This window comes from Diadema antillarum, unplaced genomic scaffold, assembly GCF_040938485.1.
Source record: "Diadema antillarum isolate AM-2024a unplaced genomic scaffold, OU_Dant_1.0 scf00000122, whole genome shotgun sequence".
In the NCBI taxonomy this organism is placed as follows: domain Eukaryota; kingdom Metazoa; phylum Echinodermata; class Echinoidea; order Diadematoida; family Diadematidae; genus Diadema; species Diadema antillarum.
In genome coordinates, this window is record NW_027271011.1 from 1,553,168 (window position 1) to 1,569,412 (window position 16,245).

A 16,245-nucleotide genomic window follows, 5' to 3' on the forward strand; every position below is an offset into this window, starting at 1 on the left:
AAGTACTGTGTGGAGACGCTACAGGCAGGCTTTCTCAATATCTCCCCGCTATCAACGTAAGTACACAAACACATTAGAGTGACACGGTTATATTCGGTTTTTAGTAAAAGCAAACATGCAAAGTCATTGCGTTGTCAACACACTGAAAATATACTTCTCCTTTTTCAAGATAACCGAGAGTGTTTAGGTAAACCAATATGATATAATGTAAAACCAGACGACTGAAAAATATAGCATTCTTGGTTGCTGTAGCTCCTATTTATCTTTTATTGTTATTTCGAGAAAAAAAAATGTCTCGATAGGCTCTGCCTGAACTTTTGCGCACGCCAGTTTAAGATTGATGTGCAAGATTGACAATCATATTGTGTTGTTCTTCGTAGTAGTAAATACCGCACATAAAAAATATAACATACTCTTTTATGAATCGCTTATGTTAAAGATTATTTTCACGTGTTTTGTGCACATACAGCGTATGTTGACTGTTGCTGACAATAATGTTAAGTCGGTTTACCCTTACAGGGGCCTAATTAGAATTTAATGATATAATTTATGTCGTATGCGAAATTCAGCTTTGTGTCATAAATATCTTTCTCTTTTGTGCTCACACTCTCCCTGACTTGTACAGCAGTCTATAGCCTTTGTTGACATTGCATCTTGGATGTGTGCTCACCTGATATGGTCCATGCACTGATAAAAAAGCATGACTGCCTCGCCTGCTAAATGCACACTAATGCCCGTAAATCTCTTGATACTCTATGATATGTCTCATTAATTGAAGGTTAGTGGCCTGGAAGCTTTGCAGGCTGTAAAGCACTGGTATTATTTTTAATACCATGATTTAGGGACACATTTGCTTCTGCGGAACTTCAAGCAATGGAATATACAACTGTACATTATTTAAGAATCATCAACAAGACACTGACTGTATGAAAAAAAGCTCTCGTTCTCTCTCTCTCTCTCTCTCTCTCTCTCTGGTATAAAAAAGTGATATCTTTATTGCCCTAGGTTGTGCATGACACTCTGCTGTCATCAAGATATTGATAAAAAATTAACAATTGCATATTGTAAATGAATGCCTAGTAAACACCTCTCTCTTTCTAGGAACTTGGAAATCTATAAAACACTACAGATGTTTGTTTGTTTGTTTTTTTAAGATGCAGGTGCCTGTAACACATATCAACTATTACCTCGCCTTTGTAAACCCTCGCTCTTGTAATATTTGTAATTTCGAAATCGATGAAGTACTGTTTTCCGACGTGTATGAGCTATACGCAGTCAGTAGGTTCGTGGTTCGAATTCAGCTTGGTGTTTACGTCCATGGACAATCTATTCAATGTTGCTTTTCATCCAAGCGTATTATTCTTTAACCTGATACTGTTGTATAATAAATTATAAGTGTGGCTACTTTTTAATTCGTGGTAAAACTGTGATCATATAATCAATGATTTATTGGCTTTGACTGACTGTGGAATAATGTTGCTACATAGTAGTTACGATAAATGTTTGGCTTCATACTGGGGAAAATAGAAATATATCATTAATATAAAAAAATATTGTTCTGCTTGTAAACTCGATTCTTTTTAACACTGGTATTTTCAGCATAGGTGGTAACTATTTGCAATGGCTGCCAGCGTCGCAAAGAAATTCGTCCTTGCCAAGGATTTTGAGGGGGCGGTAACCGAGGACAACTTCCGAATGGAAGAAATCCAGTTGCCGGCTTTACAGGACGGTGGTACGTGGTGTCATTTTTGTGCTATTGAACATCTACTGTCCGGTCGATTGTTAACAAAACAATTTTTAAATCCCATCTTATCAATAATCACCTAGCTTTTGAGGGCATTCGAATAGCCCATATACCATGCACCTCAAATTGGCATAATATCTTTTTTCATGCATTTAATAAGAAGTTGCATGATGAAATTGATGATTTTATGTGAACGGTTTTCTTTTATAACCCCACTCAATAGTTGTTGTTTTTTAAGAATCAGTGAATCTTTTGAAAATCTCCGCTGTTTTTGAAATGAGGGCCGTTTTGAAAGCTGAAAATTATAGCTCAAGGAGAACGAATTATGACAATGTACTCAGAGTGACCTAACATCGGCATTGTTGGTGGGTAGGTTTTTTTTTTTTTCACTTCAAAGCCCATTGTCAAGTTAACAGTCACTGCAATTTATCTCTAGGGCCAGCTCTCGACACGAAAAACAATCCACATTTCTATTGATAGCATTATTTGAATTTCCAGTATATTTCCTTCACCAAGTATTATTGATAAGACGTTTTCAAGAAGGTTACAAGTTAAGAAGTTCAAAAAGGAAGTATTAAATAATATAAATACACTGATCATGGTTTCGATATAAGACAGGATCTCTTGCTTTATCATTTCGTTTTACTACAACTTTTGCCACATAATAGTAATTGAACGGGAGAAATGGTTATGCTTATTATGAAACATACATGAGCTTGATAGGTCTACAATAATTAATACCATTTACACCATTTCAAAACATTTCCTAGAATGTGTACACCTGCATGTAACGTGCTGCACTGTAATGGAATAATAATTATATACAATTATTTCATTGAATGTGTGGCCTATCTATAGCAGTGACGGTCCATTGACTTTAGTTACTTGAACAAAACATCAAAACAGACAACCGTTTAGTTTAAAGGGGGTGGCTAGTAACCGATCAGTGGGAATCAGTGGGAATGCTGAGGGATGATCGTTCCAATCCTTGTGGGATTCATTTAAGAGTACATTATATATCTACTGTTATGTGAAAATTATTTGCTTCAGAACGGTCTCATAATATTCAAGTAATGTGCAGTTTAATGTTTCCAGGCTAGCGTGCCTGGTCAGTGACGGGGTATTAATCTGCACATTACTTGAATATGAGACCGTTCTGAAGCAAGTAATTTTCACACAACAGTAGATATATAATGTACTCTTAAATAAATCCCACAAGGATTGGAACAATCATCCCTCAACATTCCCACTGATTCCCACTGATCAGTTACTAGCCATCCCCTTTAAATATCAAACTATTTCTTGTTCCTGTGTTAACCATCACACATCCCAGCTTAATCTTTGCCCTTTTCTTCCTCTTCTATACTATATACAGAGGTCCAACTGGAAGCCCTTTTCCTGTCTGTGGATCCATACATGAGGTGAACCTAACCGTTAAGATTGATGTCTCAAAATTACATTTTGTAAAAGTGGATATTTTTGCGCAAGTAATTTTTCCCGCTCGGTCGGGTACGATGAATTTCGCATGTTTTTAATTCCGCTGAATCAGAACATAAACTTCTGGAACAACATAACTGCATGCAAAAATAAACACGTTCTTCTTGTTTATATATCTGAAAAGCAAAGTTATATTATTATGATATTGCATCCTTGTTTCGTTAAAACTTATGTGATTTAAAGTTCCTTGAAATATTATGTTCTCACGTAAACGTTTATGTATATTGCTTTTTATTACTTTATATGGACATAAAATCATTGATTTGGTTGCGCAAAATCCGCAAAAATTTCCACATTTACATAATTTCCACTTTGGCATAGAGGATAGGACCCAACTGACTCTTAATCGGATGTCTCGACTTGAAATGAATCAAGTGAAACTGCACCAGTGTTCCACGCTTATTTTTCCATAAATATTTTATGTATAAAAAAAATGTGCATAACACTTAAATGTACTTGTTACCTTTGGCATGACAGAAGATAACAAGTAATAGCAAAATCGAATACTCACTCTTTATATTATAATCTAGGTGTTACAAAAGAACGTTTGCTTTTTTATCTTTAACAGCTCGAAAACTATACATCAGATAATACTGTCACTAATATGAGTAATAGCTGAGTAGTGTACAATTTAGTTAGAGGTGATTTTAACATCAAAATTAATTTGAAAGTAAGTTCCAGGTTATAGTCAAATTTGAACTCTACGAAATTGAACTTTACGCAGGAACCAATGATGTATGTGAGTATGTGATTACAATGACCCTGAACAATAGAAATGAATACCAAGAATACCACCTTTTCGGAGCTCTGTTGACTAGGCTTCTGGTTTCTTGCTCCAAGGCACACGAATGTTTGATTAATGGTTCATTATGGATTGCCCGGGGCACTGCTAGTCTGTACATTCATAGTAAAGGGTAAAACGCATGCGCATAAAAATGTAAGCACTCGATTTCATGTGCTTGGGTGCACATTTCAGGATGAACAAAGACTACCTGTGATAATGGAATCTCTCATGAATATGTAGCATAATAGAGCATTCAAATCCTGGCCAATGTTCAGGACCATTATCTGTGTGTTAACCACACACCCCTATACACACCAATTAACCCCTGTGCAAAGTTTAAGTGTATTGTTTTTAACAGATTGTTCAAAATAGAGCAAAACCTCAAAATAGATTTTAAACGTAATGAAACTGATTTATAGTTTCATTTTTGAATTACCTGCAACAAATTCTACACTATTCCGCTATTGCTCATATCAACTCAATCAGTGTTATCTGATATAATCTTTGAAATATTAAGGATCAAAAGTGGGGAATGTTTTTGGTAATGCCTGATATATCTCTATTCTATCTAGGTATAGAATACGATGTACTGCTATAACGATTTGAGTCATAGCGATAATAGCTGAACGATATCATTAAATGCGACCTTTTAACATTCCTTTTCACACAGAGATAGTAAATAACAGATGTGGTATGTCCGTATGGTACGTGATGGAAAGACAAACGCAAACAGATGAAATAACATTACCTGACAAACACGGAAGGAGCATCTGCGGTTACAGAAGCTAATCCCACGCCGTTCATGAGCTCTGTGTAGTTGATTAATTAACAAAATTTTTTAACATCCGCTCTAGTTTAGTTTTCCTGTTACCGAGGAATGTTTCAATCACGCCAGTGTTTCCTGAGTAGGCCTACTTTTCATCAATCCTCAACAAACTTTACTCAACGGATGTACCCAACGTATATATATATAGTGAAGTGGGCTTGGCCTCGTACGTTGTGGGTGCTGCATTATCGGGTATATGTGTGACGGAGGAATGACTCGCAGACGTTGCAGTAGTGTTCACTATGGCCTTTGTTTATACATATGTATATGTACCTCTAATACATTACTCAGTCGAGTCGTAATTTAATTTTTTTGTCTTAAATCATTAAGGAAATCACAGACTTACATGTCTCCTGTATATTTCATCAAGATTAATGCTATATCTATAGCTGTCATATAGGGGCAAATTCATACACGTATGCCACCAAAATAATGCTAAGTCTACTCGCACAATGATATAAATCAAAAACAAAATAGGACGTTCAATAGGAGTCATTAAGGATGCATATAACAGCATTTTTTGTTTTGATGTTATACTTTTCTCGTATACATTCCTTCCTTCACTTTTGTGGAAAAGAAAGTGTTCAATGAAACATTAAGCAACGCTGCTCTCAAAAAATAAAATAATCATACGCTCTGCCATATCATGTTCACCTTGCGTTTTGCAATTAGGTTTGTATAGGGTACGCATTGGAGGAATCACAATTTACTTTGTGTTCTTCATAATTATACTCATTTTCTTTTCTCTTTCTCACTTGACAGGGTGTGGGGTATCAAAGAAGGAGAGCTCATGGTTGGAGAACAGATTGCAAAGTAAGCAAGTCAGCGCTAGAAGTTTCTCACTGTCTTAATTGTAAATTATGTTTTTGCGAGGAATAAATGGCAAATTATAGTCGCGTCTATCATTTCATTTCAAAACGTGAATCAATATCAACTCAAAAGACAGTGACATGATTCTTTATATTTTCAAATTCTTTCCGTCACAAGCCTCTTTATAAAGATGATTTGCGAAGAATAAAGTGTTTTATCCCAAACATGAGATAAAGACATTCTTGAATTCATGTTTTCAAGAAAAGGTTTCTTAAAACTCAGTAGCATTGTCTTGAAATTTATCTTTATATGTATTTTTACCTTCTTTATCCAAGCCACGAAGTGTGTTTTCCAAGGCGCCTTTATTTCTGTTAATAGCCTAACTATGAGAAACTCAGTTTGTAACATAATTATAGATGATCAATTACTATTCTGGCATTATTCTCCAACTTCGGTTACAAATGGGATAATATTTTTTTTGGAACTTGTAATAAAGATTACTAAAACAATCTAAAGAAGAACTTGAGGTAAGGCAATACAATAGGCCAGTTATGCAATGATTTCTCTGGTTTTTATGCTGTATCTGCAAAATGAAACATGCGGAAAATGTGGAGAAAAGTTGAACATCATCTTTTCCGGTAATCTAGTCTATGTTTCCCTGCTTTTACATTCCAGAGTGGTGAAGAGCAAAGACCCGAATGTTCCCGAAGGTTCTATCGTCCAGGCACAGACTGGCTGGACATCCGGGTCTGTGGCTAAGGGAAAAGATGTCACCATTGTGGCGGAGTACCCGGATGCTTCGTGGCCGAAGTCGCTTGCACTTGGCACTCTGGGAATGCCAGGGTAGGTGATACGAATTTGCATACTACAATGTATTGCAAAACTCTTCTGCCCGTCTCTTGACTTTTTTAAGTGTTTCTGTAAGAGCAAAGCAAAACAAGGGGGGAAACGAAATAAGGTTGTGATTCAAACAAAGTAAGTGGAAAAAGGAATATAAAAGAGATGAAAACTATTCTGTAGCTGGGCCAAGAGCAATTGAGATCAACACAGTCCTTTCAGCTCAGTGAGGGGATATATTGAACCGCTTCATTTTCCTGAGTATACTTGGGCAGGTGTCTAAGGGACATGGACCTAGGACCACAATGCAAAAACAAATATCCCAACAACCAATTTCCAAAAATTTGCACTGTTTATATTTAAAGCTATTAAAGATCGAAAGACATCCAAATCTTTAATAGGACAAGAAAACATGAAATTTCTGTTGCCAAAACTAATTCTATTTTTAGGGAGATGAAAATCATTCGCATACCTTGTTGCGTAAATATGAATTACTATATTCTTTTAGAACATCACATTAAACAAAGAGCTTGCTTCCAAAAGACGCTAAATCCAATCTTTATTAATGGATTTAGCGCCTTTTGGTTGAAAGTTCTTCAAATACAGTAGATGTAGCGTTAATTTCTATATTGTACCTTAAACAACCCAGCTGAGGTTGACATGAATCAATATACTTAAAAATGCAGTTTTCTCTAAACAAGACCTGTATGTGATGTATAATTATGTGCTACTGCATATTAATCGCATTGCTCTTTTCTGCCTATTTTGCATGCTTTCCGAGTAGTATGTATATTTAATCATACTTGATTAATTATTATCATTATCATGATTATTGTTGTTGTTGTTATTATTATTATTATTATTATTATTGTTATTGTTGTTATTGTTGTTATTGTTATTATTGTCTTATTATCATTATTACATTCTTGTTGCAATATGATGAAATGGCATAATTCAAAAAGATATTTTATTTACTCTATAGGAAGACTGCCTACCTGGCTTTCCTTGATATCTGCAAACCTAAAGAGGGAGAGACGGTGGTGGTCAGTGGTGCGGCCGGAGCGGTCGGGGCAGTGGTCGGTCAGATCGCCAAGATCAAGGTAAAGAGGAAGGACATAAAAACAAATGAACAAACTACAACCCATGACCGTAAGACTTGTATGGAACTATTGAATCCAAAGCCAAAGATCGACAGAGGGTCCGAGTGTTCCGAATCACATCTCTCCATATCTTTCAATTGAAAAAAAAAAAACCACCAACAACTTTGGATAAACTGAAAACATTTTTGATGCAGCACATGGACAATGAATGCTGAAGACACGTATTTTGTCTTAATTTCATACAAAAACAAAAATGCGACTTAATTCAGTAAAGATTGGTGGGAAAAATCAGCTATAAATATTTCATGTAACCTATGAGTGGAGCTGCTGCAAGTGTCATTTTAGAATGAAAACATGTCATGGAAACAAATGAAATGGAATGAAATGAAATGAAATGAAATGCTAAAATTCAACACTTCCGTATTCTAGCTCTAATTTTGAAGGCACCTCTGCCGCTCTTTTTAGTTTTAATCTATTACAACCTATTGCAATTAATTAGAATCTGTTACAATCAATTTGAACTTGGTGTCGAATTGCACTTTGTAAATCTCACAAGTCACTATGATTTCTAATTAAGAACATACATCAAACACATTTCTAAGGCTGACTTTCTTCCAATTTCCACCTTAACCAAACGCTTATATCAAAGATTATTAAAGACAAAACTACTCATTTCTTTCTCAGGGCTGCACAGTGATTGGATTTGCGGGTTCGGAAGAAAAGCTGAAATACCTGAAGGACCTGGGCTATGACATCGCCCTCAACTACAAGACCATCAAAGACTTGGACAAGGCTATCAAAGAAGCAGCGCCAAATGGCGTCGACTGTTACTTTGACAATGTAAGCAGGATACCCGCTCTCTATTTTTGTAGTCATACCTGATATATAAGGATGGTTGGAAGATACATGTACAAGAATAAACACAAACCATGGTCATGAATAATGGGCAATGTTATACTCATTGGTGTATTTGATATCATCATTGTTATGATTATTGTAAGAAACGTGGCATGTCACTGGCGGATCCAGAGGCAGTTCACCGGGCACGCGCGCCCTCTTTATTTTTTGTTAAAACAAAAAAGAAAAAGAAAAAATGGGGGGGGGGGGGCACGTGCGGCCCTCTTTGTAAAGACGCCTACCCTTTACGGAATTCCTGGATCCACCCCTGCATGTCATGTGCAGTTCCTTTTTTCTACTTTTCTTTCTTTCACTTTATCCTTGTTTTGGTGTCCAAACCCACAGGGAATAGATTATTTATTGTAAACACTGTTACGCGTTGTAATCAGTGCAGAAATCAGAGTCACTCATTAACCATAATCATTAGTAACATTTATGTACATCGACTTTAATGATATATTTTCTGTAACTTTGATCGGCTAATATGCAGTTAATTTCGTCCTTACTTTGAAACTTGGGATTAGTGTTACTTTGCTGTCTGCTCGCACTGTTTTATTTTCATTGTGAAAAAAAAGAATTATTTTCAATCGCATTTCTTCACAGAAATCATCACCATCATTCATCTCCGTTCTTGCAAAGTCATGTTGAATACTGTAGTAGTCTGTTTAAACATTCGGAGCAGATTTTCAGGTTACATCTTTAATTTGTCAGTTAAGTGGGCTAATGGCACTACGAGCTTTTAACCTGAAGCATAGGCAAGACGTGAATACGCAGTACAATTTGACATTAAAGACTCTATATGCACAGTTTTGCAACCTCTAAGCCAGTAATTGGAGGTTTGATGTATAGCTTAGGCTTTCGTTGGAATAATGTGCATCCATTTGGCCCGATGGCCGATTCAAACTATGGGAGCCACATGTATACTTATGGGTCACCCGTTTTGTTTTTAGAATTACTTGTGTGTTTGCTTGCTAGCTTAATTGGGATGACCGAATCGCTTGACATAATCATCTGAAGTGGACTGATGGACTGATATTTTATGGCTTGTCATCCTAGTGAATGCATAACGTGAATGTTTGCACCGATGCACTTTCAAAACTAAATAAAAAAGTGGTAATTTATTGATTAGAATCCCTTAGTAATCCCTTCTCAGTTGTCACTGAGTCAATAATCATGAAAAAAAATGAATGCGTCATTCCTGAAGATTTCTTAAGAGAAAGGTCTAATGGGCCAAATAACATACAAATTGTTTGTGCCTTTGTTTTTGCTTCCTTTTCGTAGGTTGGGGGAGAGTTTTCCAGCACTGTCATTTACAACATGAACGTTCGAGGACGGGTTTGTGTGTGTGGTTCCATCAGCGCCTACAACTCCGCTGAACCCCCGAAAGGTTCGCTGATAAGATTAAATCCTTTAGTCAGATTAGTGGCGATCTGCCGATATTATTTGTCCAAGGTTTGGAGATACTGAAGATCATAAATCCATGTCAGCGATACGATATGCAGAAAGCGTAATTATTATGGACTAGTAGTTTCCCTGTGATCGACAAATTTAGTATTTCGAATCGGTAGCAAAACAATGTAAATTTAATTGTCACAATAAATAAACTCACGGAATGTAGATTTTTCAGTTATTCCTTTCATATTTTGTAGCGAAGATTTTTTTCTGTACGAATACTCTCAGTTTTCTTCTGTAGGCAGCTGTTGAGGAGTATGGTGGCATAATTTGAAAAAAAAAATAGTTACATACACACACATGATAGAGGTTGATACACATAATTATGTGTACGTTTATGTGTTTGTGTATTTGTAAAAGATATGTGCATGGTGGTTTTTTTTTTGTCTGTGTGTCCGCCTGTTCATATAGGCAACACATTAGAGTCTAAAGTTATGCACGTGCAAACATTATGATAATAGGTTTAGCGAGTATTTTTCGATACAACATTGCTTTACAAAGTATTGATTGAAAGGTATTTATTGAATAACATCCATTGCTGCCCGCAGACTAGATTGCGGATATCTTATATGAATCAACATGACTACATTCAAATATATACAAACATACATTAAAAGATATCAGCTATTGCACAATAAAGTTATACTTTACCATTAACAAAACAAAAAACGAATATTACAATTACAATTTCTAATACCACTATTCTTATTTTCATAAATAATCTCTATAAACACAATCGCACACACTTGGCTTGCTGGGAATCTGGTCTGCTTTTATCCGTCGTATGTCTTTTCGTCTTGTCTTCAGCTAAGTCCCTCCAACTCGCCATCAATAAGAGCAGATTGACCATCACTGGATTCCTGATCTTTGACCACTTCAAACGTTACGACGAGGCCCTTCAGGCTCTGATCGAGTGGGTCAAAGAGGTAGGTCCGGAGGACACTTTAATGGCCTGGTATAATAGGAGGCCAAGTTTCCATCATTTAAGTAGAGACGAGGGTTATGGTAATGACGAAAACGCTGATCTTCCTCTCTACCACTACGCTTAATGGAATGTCAGATTTTTCCAATCCAATGTTGGATGCACGTACTGCATGGCACAGGGCGTTAGAGCTGCCAGATCTGAATTCTTGTGTGCAAGGTTCTGGTAAAAGTGGACAGACAAGGAGATGTTGCATAGTCTGCTCCTCTCCACACAGGCAGGTGGTGTCATCATTCTCAATATACCCCCACTTTGCTAGGTTAGATTTGCAGCGGCCAACAGCACTTACACTAATAACTTAGGGTTTCATTCAAAAAGGGTTTCTCTTCAGTGTTAATCTCTTAGTCGGCTATGCCACTATATCATTATTATCACGTTATGCGCTGTGGTATAATAGTGGATAAGATTCTCGACGTTCAAATGGAAATCCCGAGATCGAGTCCTGCCTAGTGCATACGTCCTTGGACTAAAATGTTTTACCCACGGTGTCCCAAGTGTATGAATAATGGGTACTTGGCAATGTTTGGATATCGCAGTGCACACTGAAGAAGCTGTAATTCCCTGGGTAAACGAGACCATTATTCCCATGTACTTGCATCTTGGTCAAACCATCAACAGTGATCAACATCCCAATGAGGGATTGCGCATAGCAGGATTGTAGTGCATGCTTTTCTCATGGCATGCAGATAATACATGACATGGCGAAAACGTGGATGTAAAAATATTGTGATGATGAATTTATGAAGCACTGTTGGTTTATTATCGTTAACATAATTTGTTAGAATAGTTACCAATATAACCATCATTATGATTATCATTTCTCCTCTCTGTTGCGTCAGGGGAAAATCAAATACAAGGAGCATGTGACCAAAGGCTTCGAAAACATGCCCAAAGCCTTCATGGGACTGTTCACTGGCGGTAACTTCGGGAAAGCTATCGTGGAGGTTTAACCCAGCACAAGCCTATTAGTTCATCAGCAGAGCTACGATTATAGGCTCACCACAACTCGTTTCCTCCGTTTATTCATAGAAATCAACATTTAGATGTAACGGAATTGGTATTACTGATCTAAAGGTCACAGCACGCATTGTCAGAGCATTCTCCCCTCATATTTCAAAGTTGTTAAAGTCCGCGTTAAAATGATATTTGTTAGTTAAGTGTCGAGACATGATGGCAAGGATTATGTTCAGACATAAACACGGTACCACCATTGTCGATTAATTTTCTCATTGTGGTTTGTCAGAGCTGACATAACTAGTAATGTGGGGATATAAGTAGTATCTTCTTTAACACTTTGTCTTAACCTGAATCCTCTTGACGATTTATTAAAAAACGAGGATATCACATGTTAACTGTCTTTTTTCACAACATTTTGTGCGTGTCTGTCACTGACAGTTCACCGCGATTATTCTAGAGTTTCATGAAAGTCCTTTGTATTCCGAATTATTCAGCAACACATAAATCAACTGTCTGAAAACAAATGCATGAAGAACCATTCTAATTGTGCCATAACTTTCCTAAACTCGATTCTCGTAATTATGACAAAAAACAAGTTAAAACAACATAGCTTTGGTGCTTGATGCGGAGTATACAGGGTTTTGTCTAGTTGTTTGATCCTCACTTGATAAGACAATCATTTGTCATATATTTATTTTTTTGCGTTAAGTTTTGCCTTTGCGTAGGAAGTTGCGACTTTGTGGTACTTTTTCCTTGATTGGTAATACATCGTACTGAAAGACGTCAGATTAAAGGGGAAGGCTAGTAACTGATCAGTGGGAATCAGTGGAAATGCTGGGAGATGATTGTTCCAATCCTTGTGGGATTCATTCAAGAGTTCATTGTATATCTATTATTGTGTGAAAATGATTTGCTTCAGAACGGTCTCATATTCAAGTAATGTGCAGATTACTGCTCCGTCACTGACCAGGGACGCTAACCTGGAAGCATTAAACTGCACATTACTTGAATATGAGACCGTTCTGAAGCAAATCATTTTCACACAACAATAGATATACAATGAACTCTTGAATGAATCCCATAAGGATTGGAACAATCATCTCCCAGCATTTCCACTGATTCCCACTGATCAGTTACTAGCCTTCCCCTTTAAGAGTGAGCTATCTGAAATGGGTATAGCGCATTGTGTGTATAATAGGTGTGTGTGTGTGTGTGTGTGTGTGTGTGTGTTTCGTGTAAATCTACTGTGCTGAAGCCTTGTGTAAAAGGCATTCGTAGGAAAATTATGTGTAAATATGGCATTTGTTTTTGCTTTTGCAGCCATTTCTTATCCATTGAGGCATGAGTTACATTCTATTAATGCATTGCTAAGAATTTCAGATAGTTTATCCTTTAGCCGTTTGACTATTTAGCACAATGCACATCAGTGCAACCTGTAGGCCGAACTAATTACCACAGACATACTATTATTTTCAATTCAATTTAGATTTAATCTATTTCCGCAACTTTTTTTTCTCAAAAATTAATACAATCCACAAACGGAAGTGAAATAACACACATTTTAGTTGAATAACATTTTCAAAGGAAGATCAAGACATTAATGTTCAAACAACGTCAATCATTTAGAAACAAAATAAAGTAAAGAGAAACAAAATACAATAAACTGTTGCATTTTCCACTTTAATTACATGTTCCACGTTGCAGTGGCCGTTAAAATAAACATGATATATACGTAATGATGTTTGACGAGATGATAGCCACTTCCTGACGGAAAGGCTGGAAAACAATTCTCAGGGATTTACTCGAAAAAAAAAAAGTGGGGTGGGAAAGTTCCGGGGGGAGTGGGAGTCGCGAATGGCCTTGCTTGATATCACGTCAATAATAATGATAATAATAATGATAATAATAATAATAACAATAATAATAATAATAATAATAATAATAATAACAATTATATATATATATATATATATATATATATATATATATATATACTTTAACTATAGAAAATCTGTTGTAGTTGCCAATACTACACCTTATTTCAATATATTTTCTTATAAATGATTTCATTTCAATTAGAAAATAAAGTCTAGTCAAAGGCGAAGTGCCTGACAAACGATGGACCATTGTCTGCAATGTCAATCATTTTTATCGTCAACCTTAATAACCTACCTTGATCCTTATAGTAATTTGGTGCTGTAATTGAATGTGAAAGTTGAATGAATGCTATTGCTGTGGGCCTACTTTCACCATTGCAGATAGTCTATAAATTCCCAAACATGAACTGCGATTCGAGATTCGAAATATGAGTGACTTTTTGCCTCTGGCGCTTCCTGAGTCATTTTTTTTTTCTGGCGCGTTTCGTAGTTATCCGGTAACAATGATCACAGAAAATAGTACAGCTGTATGTATACAATGTTTATTTACAACACACACAAACACACACAGTACCTTTTCTTATATGTATTTGTAAATACATACATATGAGCTGTATGTATGTATGTATACAATATTACATCTATTGACAGAGATTTTTACAATCATATGGACACACACTCTAACGTATGCATCATAAATGAATATATGCATGTATTAGTGTGAATTTTATATGTAACAACTAAGACCAAAAGAAAAAGTCAGAAGAAAGCACAGAAGGAGGGAAAATAAACAAACATACAGAGAAACAGACGTACATGAACGAAGATAAAGACTTCCAGTTCCATTGTCGTTACTTCAATCATGGTTTCTTTTGCAACTACCATTCGAATGACTTTTTGTCAGAGTGAAACGATTAAAATAACAGTAGGTGTGATTGTATGTTATCACTTAAAATCATGTTTGCATTTATATATCAATGTAGTGGTACTTAAACGACTAAAGTTTTCTTCAAAGTCTATCCATCTTCCTCAGAATTACGTTTCTGAATTGTATACTTATTTTAAAGATATTATCTACCATTTGCAGATGAAACACAAATCCAGCTTTACTGCTTCAAAATAATTCTATCATTCGTGAGTTTGGGATAGAAGCAATCAATGTCAAAAATTGAATCAGTATAATCAATGTTAAGTATTGTTAAATGTCCAAACTGTGAATATATAATAAAAATGTTCTAGGCTGAACCGTTTACATTTGAAGAGTTTGTTTGCAAAAACCGATAAGTCCATTTTTGAAGATTTTGAAGTACACTGTACGGTCTTTGTCATAAAGCACAAAATAATACCTTTTAAATGATATATTGGTCACTACATATAAAGGTACATTTTTGAAGTTATGGCCAAAAGAAGCACAAATGTTCTTATTATTATCTTTGTTTTTCTTGACCTTTAATCGCAAATATCTCCATTTGGCAAATATGGACTTATCGGTTTTTTCGAACAAACTCTTCATTTATTGTTAATAAGTGTGGAAAAGGTGATATCTCCTTATATTTTCGGCTTTAATACGTTTTGTTTTAAACGATAGGATGTTTTAATAGACTTTATTGCGATTTTTTATATGGGATAGGATGTTTTGAGATACAACTGACCTCACGATATGCATGTGATTTCTCTAACGTTTTTCTTCTTTTTTTAAATCACTGCTCCCAGTTGTAATCAGTACCTTTAACACAGATGCTATAAAAGCTTTGACTGATCCTCGCGTATAAAGACGTATAACTGATACAAATTTGTCTAATTATACCCACGGAGGAAAGATCATCTTATTCACGTTATTCATCACATCTTGTTTACATTCACCTATCTTACACTTATCCACTCAAGCCTTAAACACGATATTTTCGGCTCCCAGGTCTGTTGGTGTGTATGCAATGATAACTTTGTGGACACACAGCCAATCATTTAAATGGCATTTATTCTTCAATATAAAGATGGCCTTAAGATAAATATAAGAAGCATATCACGATAAAAATATATTTTTGGCCACGTGCATGTGGATATAGTGATAGAAGAATCTCAGGAAGGAAATGCTAGTTAATGGAGACTTGGGAAGATAGAAATAGTTTAGTCATTTCTTTTTTAATATGGATCTGAAACTGAAACATCCACAGTCCTCTTGATATACCATGTCAAAGTTAAAATAATGAATGTTTTGTGTGAGTTTGGAACACTACGTTAGATTGCAATTTTATTTGCTTTAGAAAACTGACAGCCTGTGCTACTTTTTTTATAATTTTCAATATTAACTAAGAATCATGGGTTTATTCCAAAATTCCATAAGTTTCTCACTTTATTTAATTTTAGTGTTCAAGGTTCCTAATGATTCCTTATTGTTGTGTTGTTCCATCCTACTAACTGGATTTTAACAAGGTGTGAATTGCATCTTAATTGTTGACGTTGATTGTCAACTTTATAAAGT

The 16,245-nt window shown here is 35.7% G+C and overlaps 1 protein-coding gene across 1 annotated transcript; it reads left to right on the forward strand.

Annotated features, from left to right (window-relative positions):
* LOC139720133 (prostaglandin reductase 1-like) lies at positions 1-11,879 on the forward strand. Its single transcript, XM_071631504.1, has 10 exons — positions 1-56; positions 1,600-1,732; positions 3,120-3,165; positions 5,614-5,664; positions 6,337-6,504; positions 7,481-7,598; positions 8,283-8,438; positions 9,777-9,882; positions 10,755-10,873; positions 11,769-11,879. The coding sequence occupies exons 2-10, from the start codon at positions 1,621-1,623 to the stop codon at positions 11,877-11,879; spliced, it is 987 nt and encodes a 328-aa protein (XP_071487605.1). The 5' UTR covers positions 1-56; positions 1,600-1,620.
* The last annotated feature ends 4,366 nt before the right edge of the window (positions 11,880-16,245 follow it).

Coding starts and splice junctions, on each gene's coding strand:
- LOC139720133 (XM_071631504.1), top strand. CDS start 1,621: ATGGCTGCCAGCGTCGCAAAGAAATTCGTCCTTGCCAAGGATTTTGAG. Junction 1,733..3,119: donor GCCGGCTTTACAGGACGGTG/GTACGTGGTGTC, acceptor TACTATATACAG/AGGTCCAACTGGAAGCCCTT. Junction 10,874..11,768: donor TGATCGAGTGGGTCAAAGAG/GTAGGTCCGGAG, acceptor CTGTTGCGTCAG/GGGAAAATCAAATACAAGGA.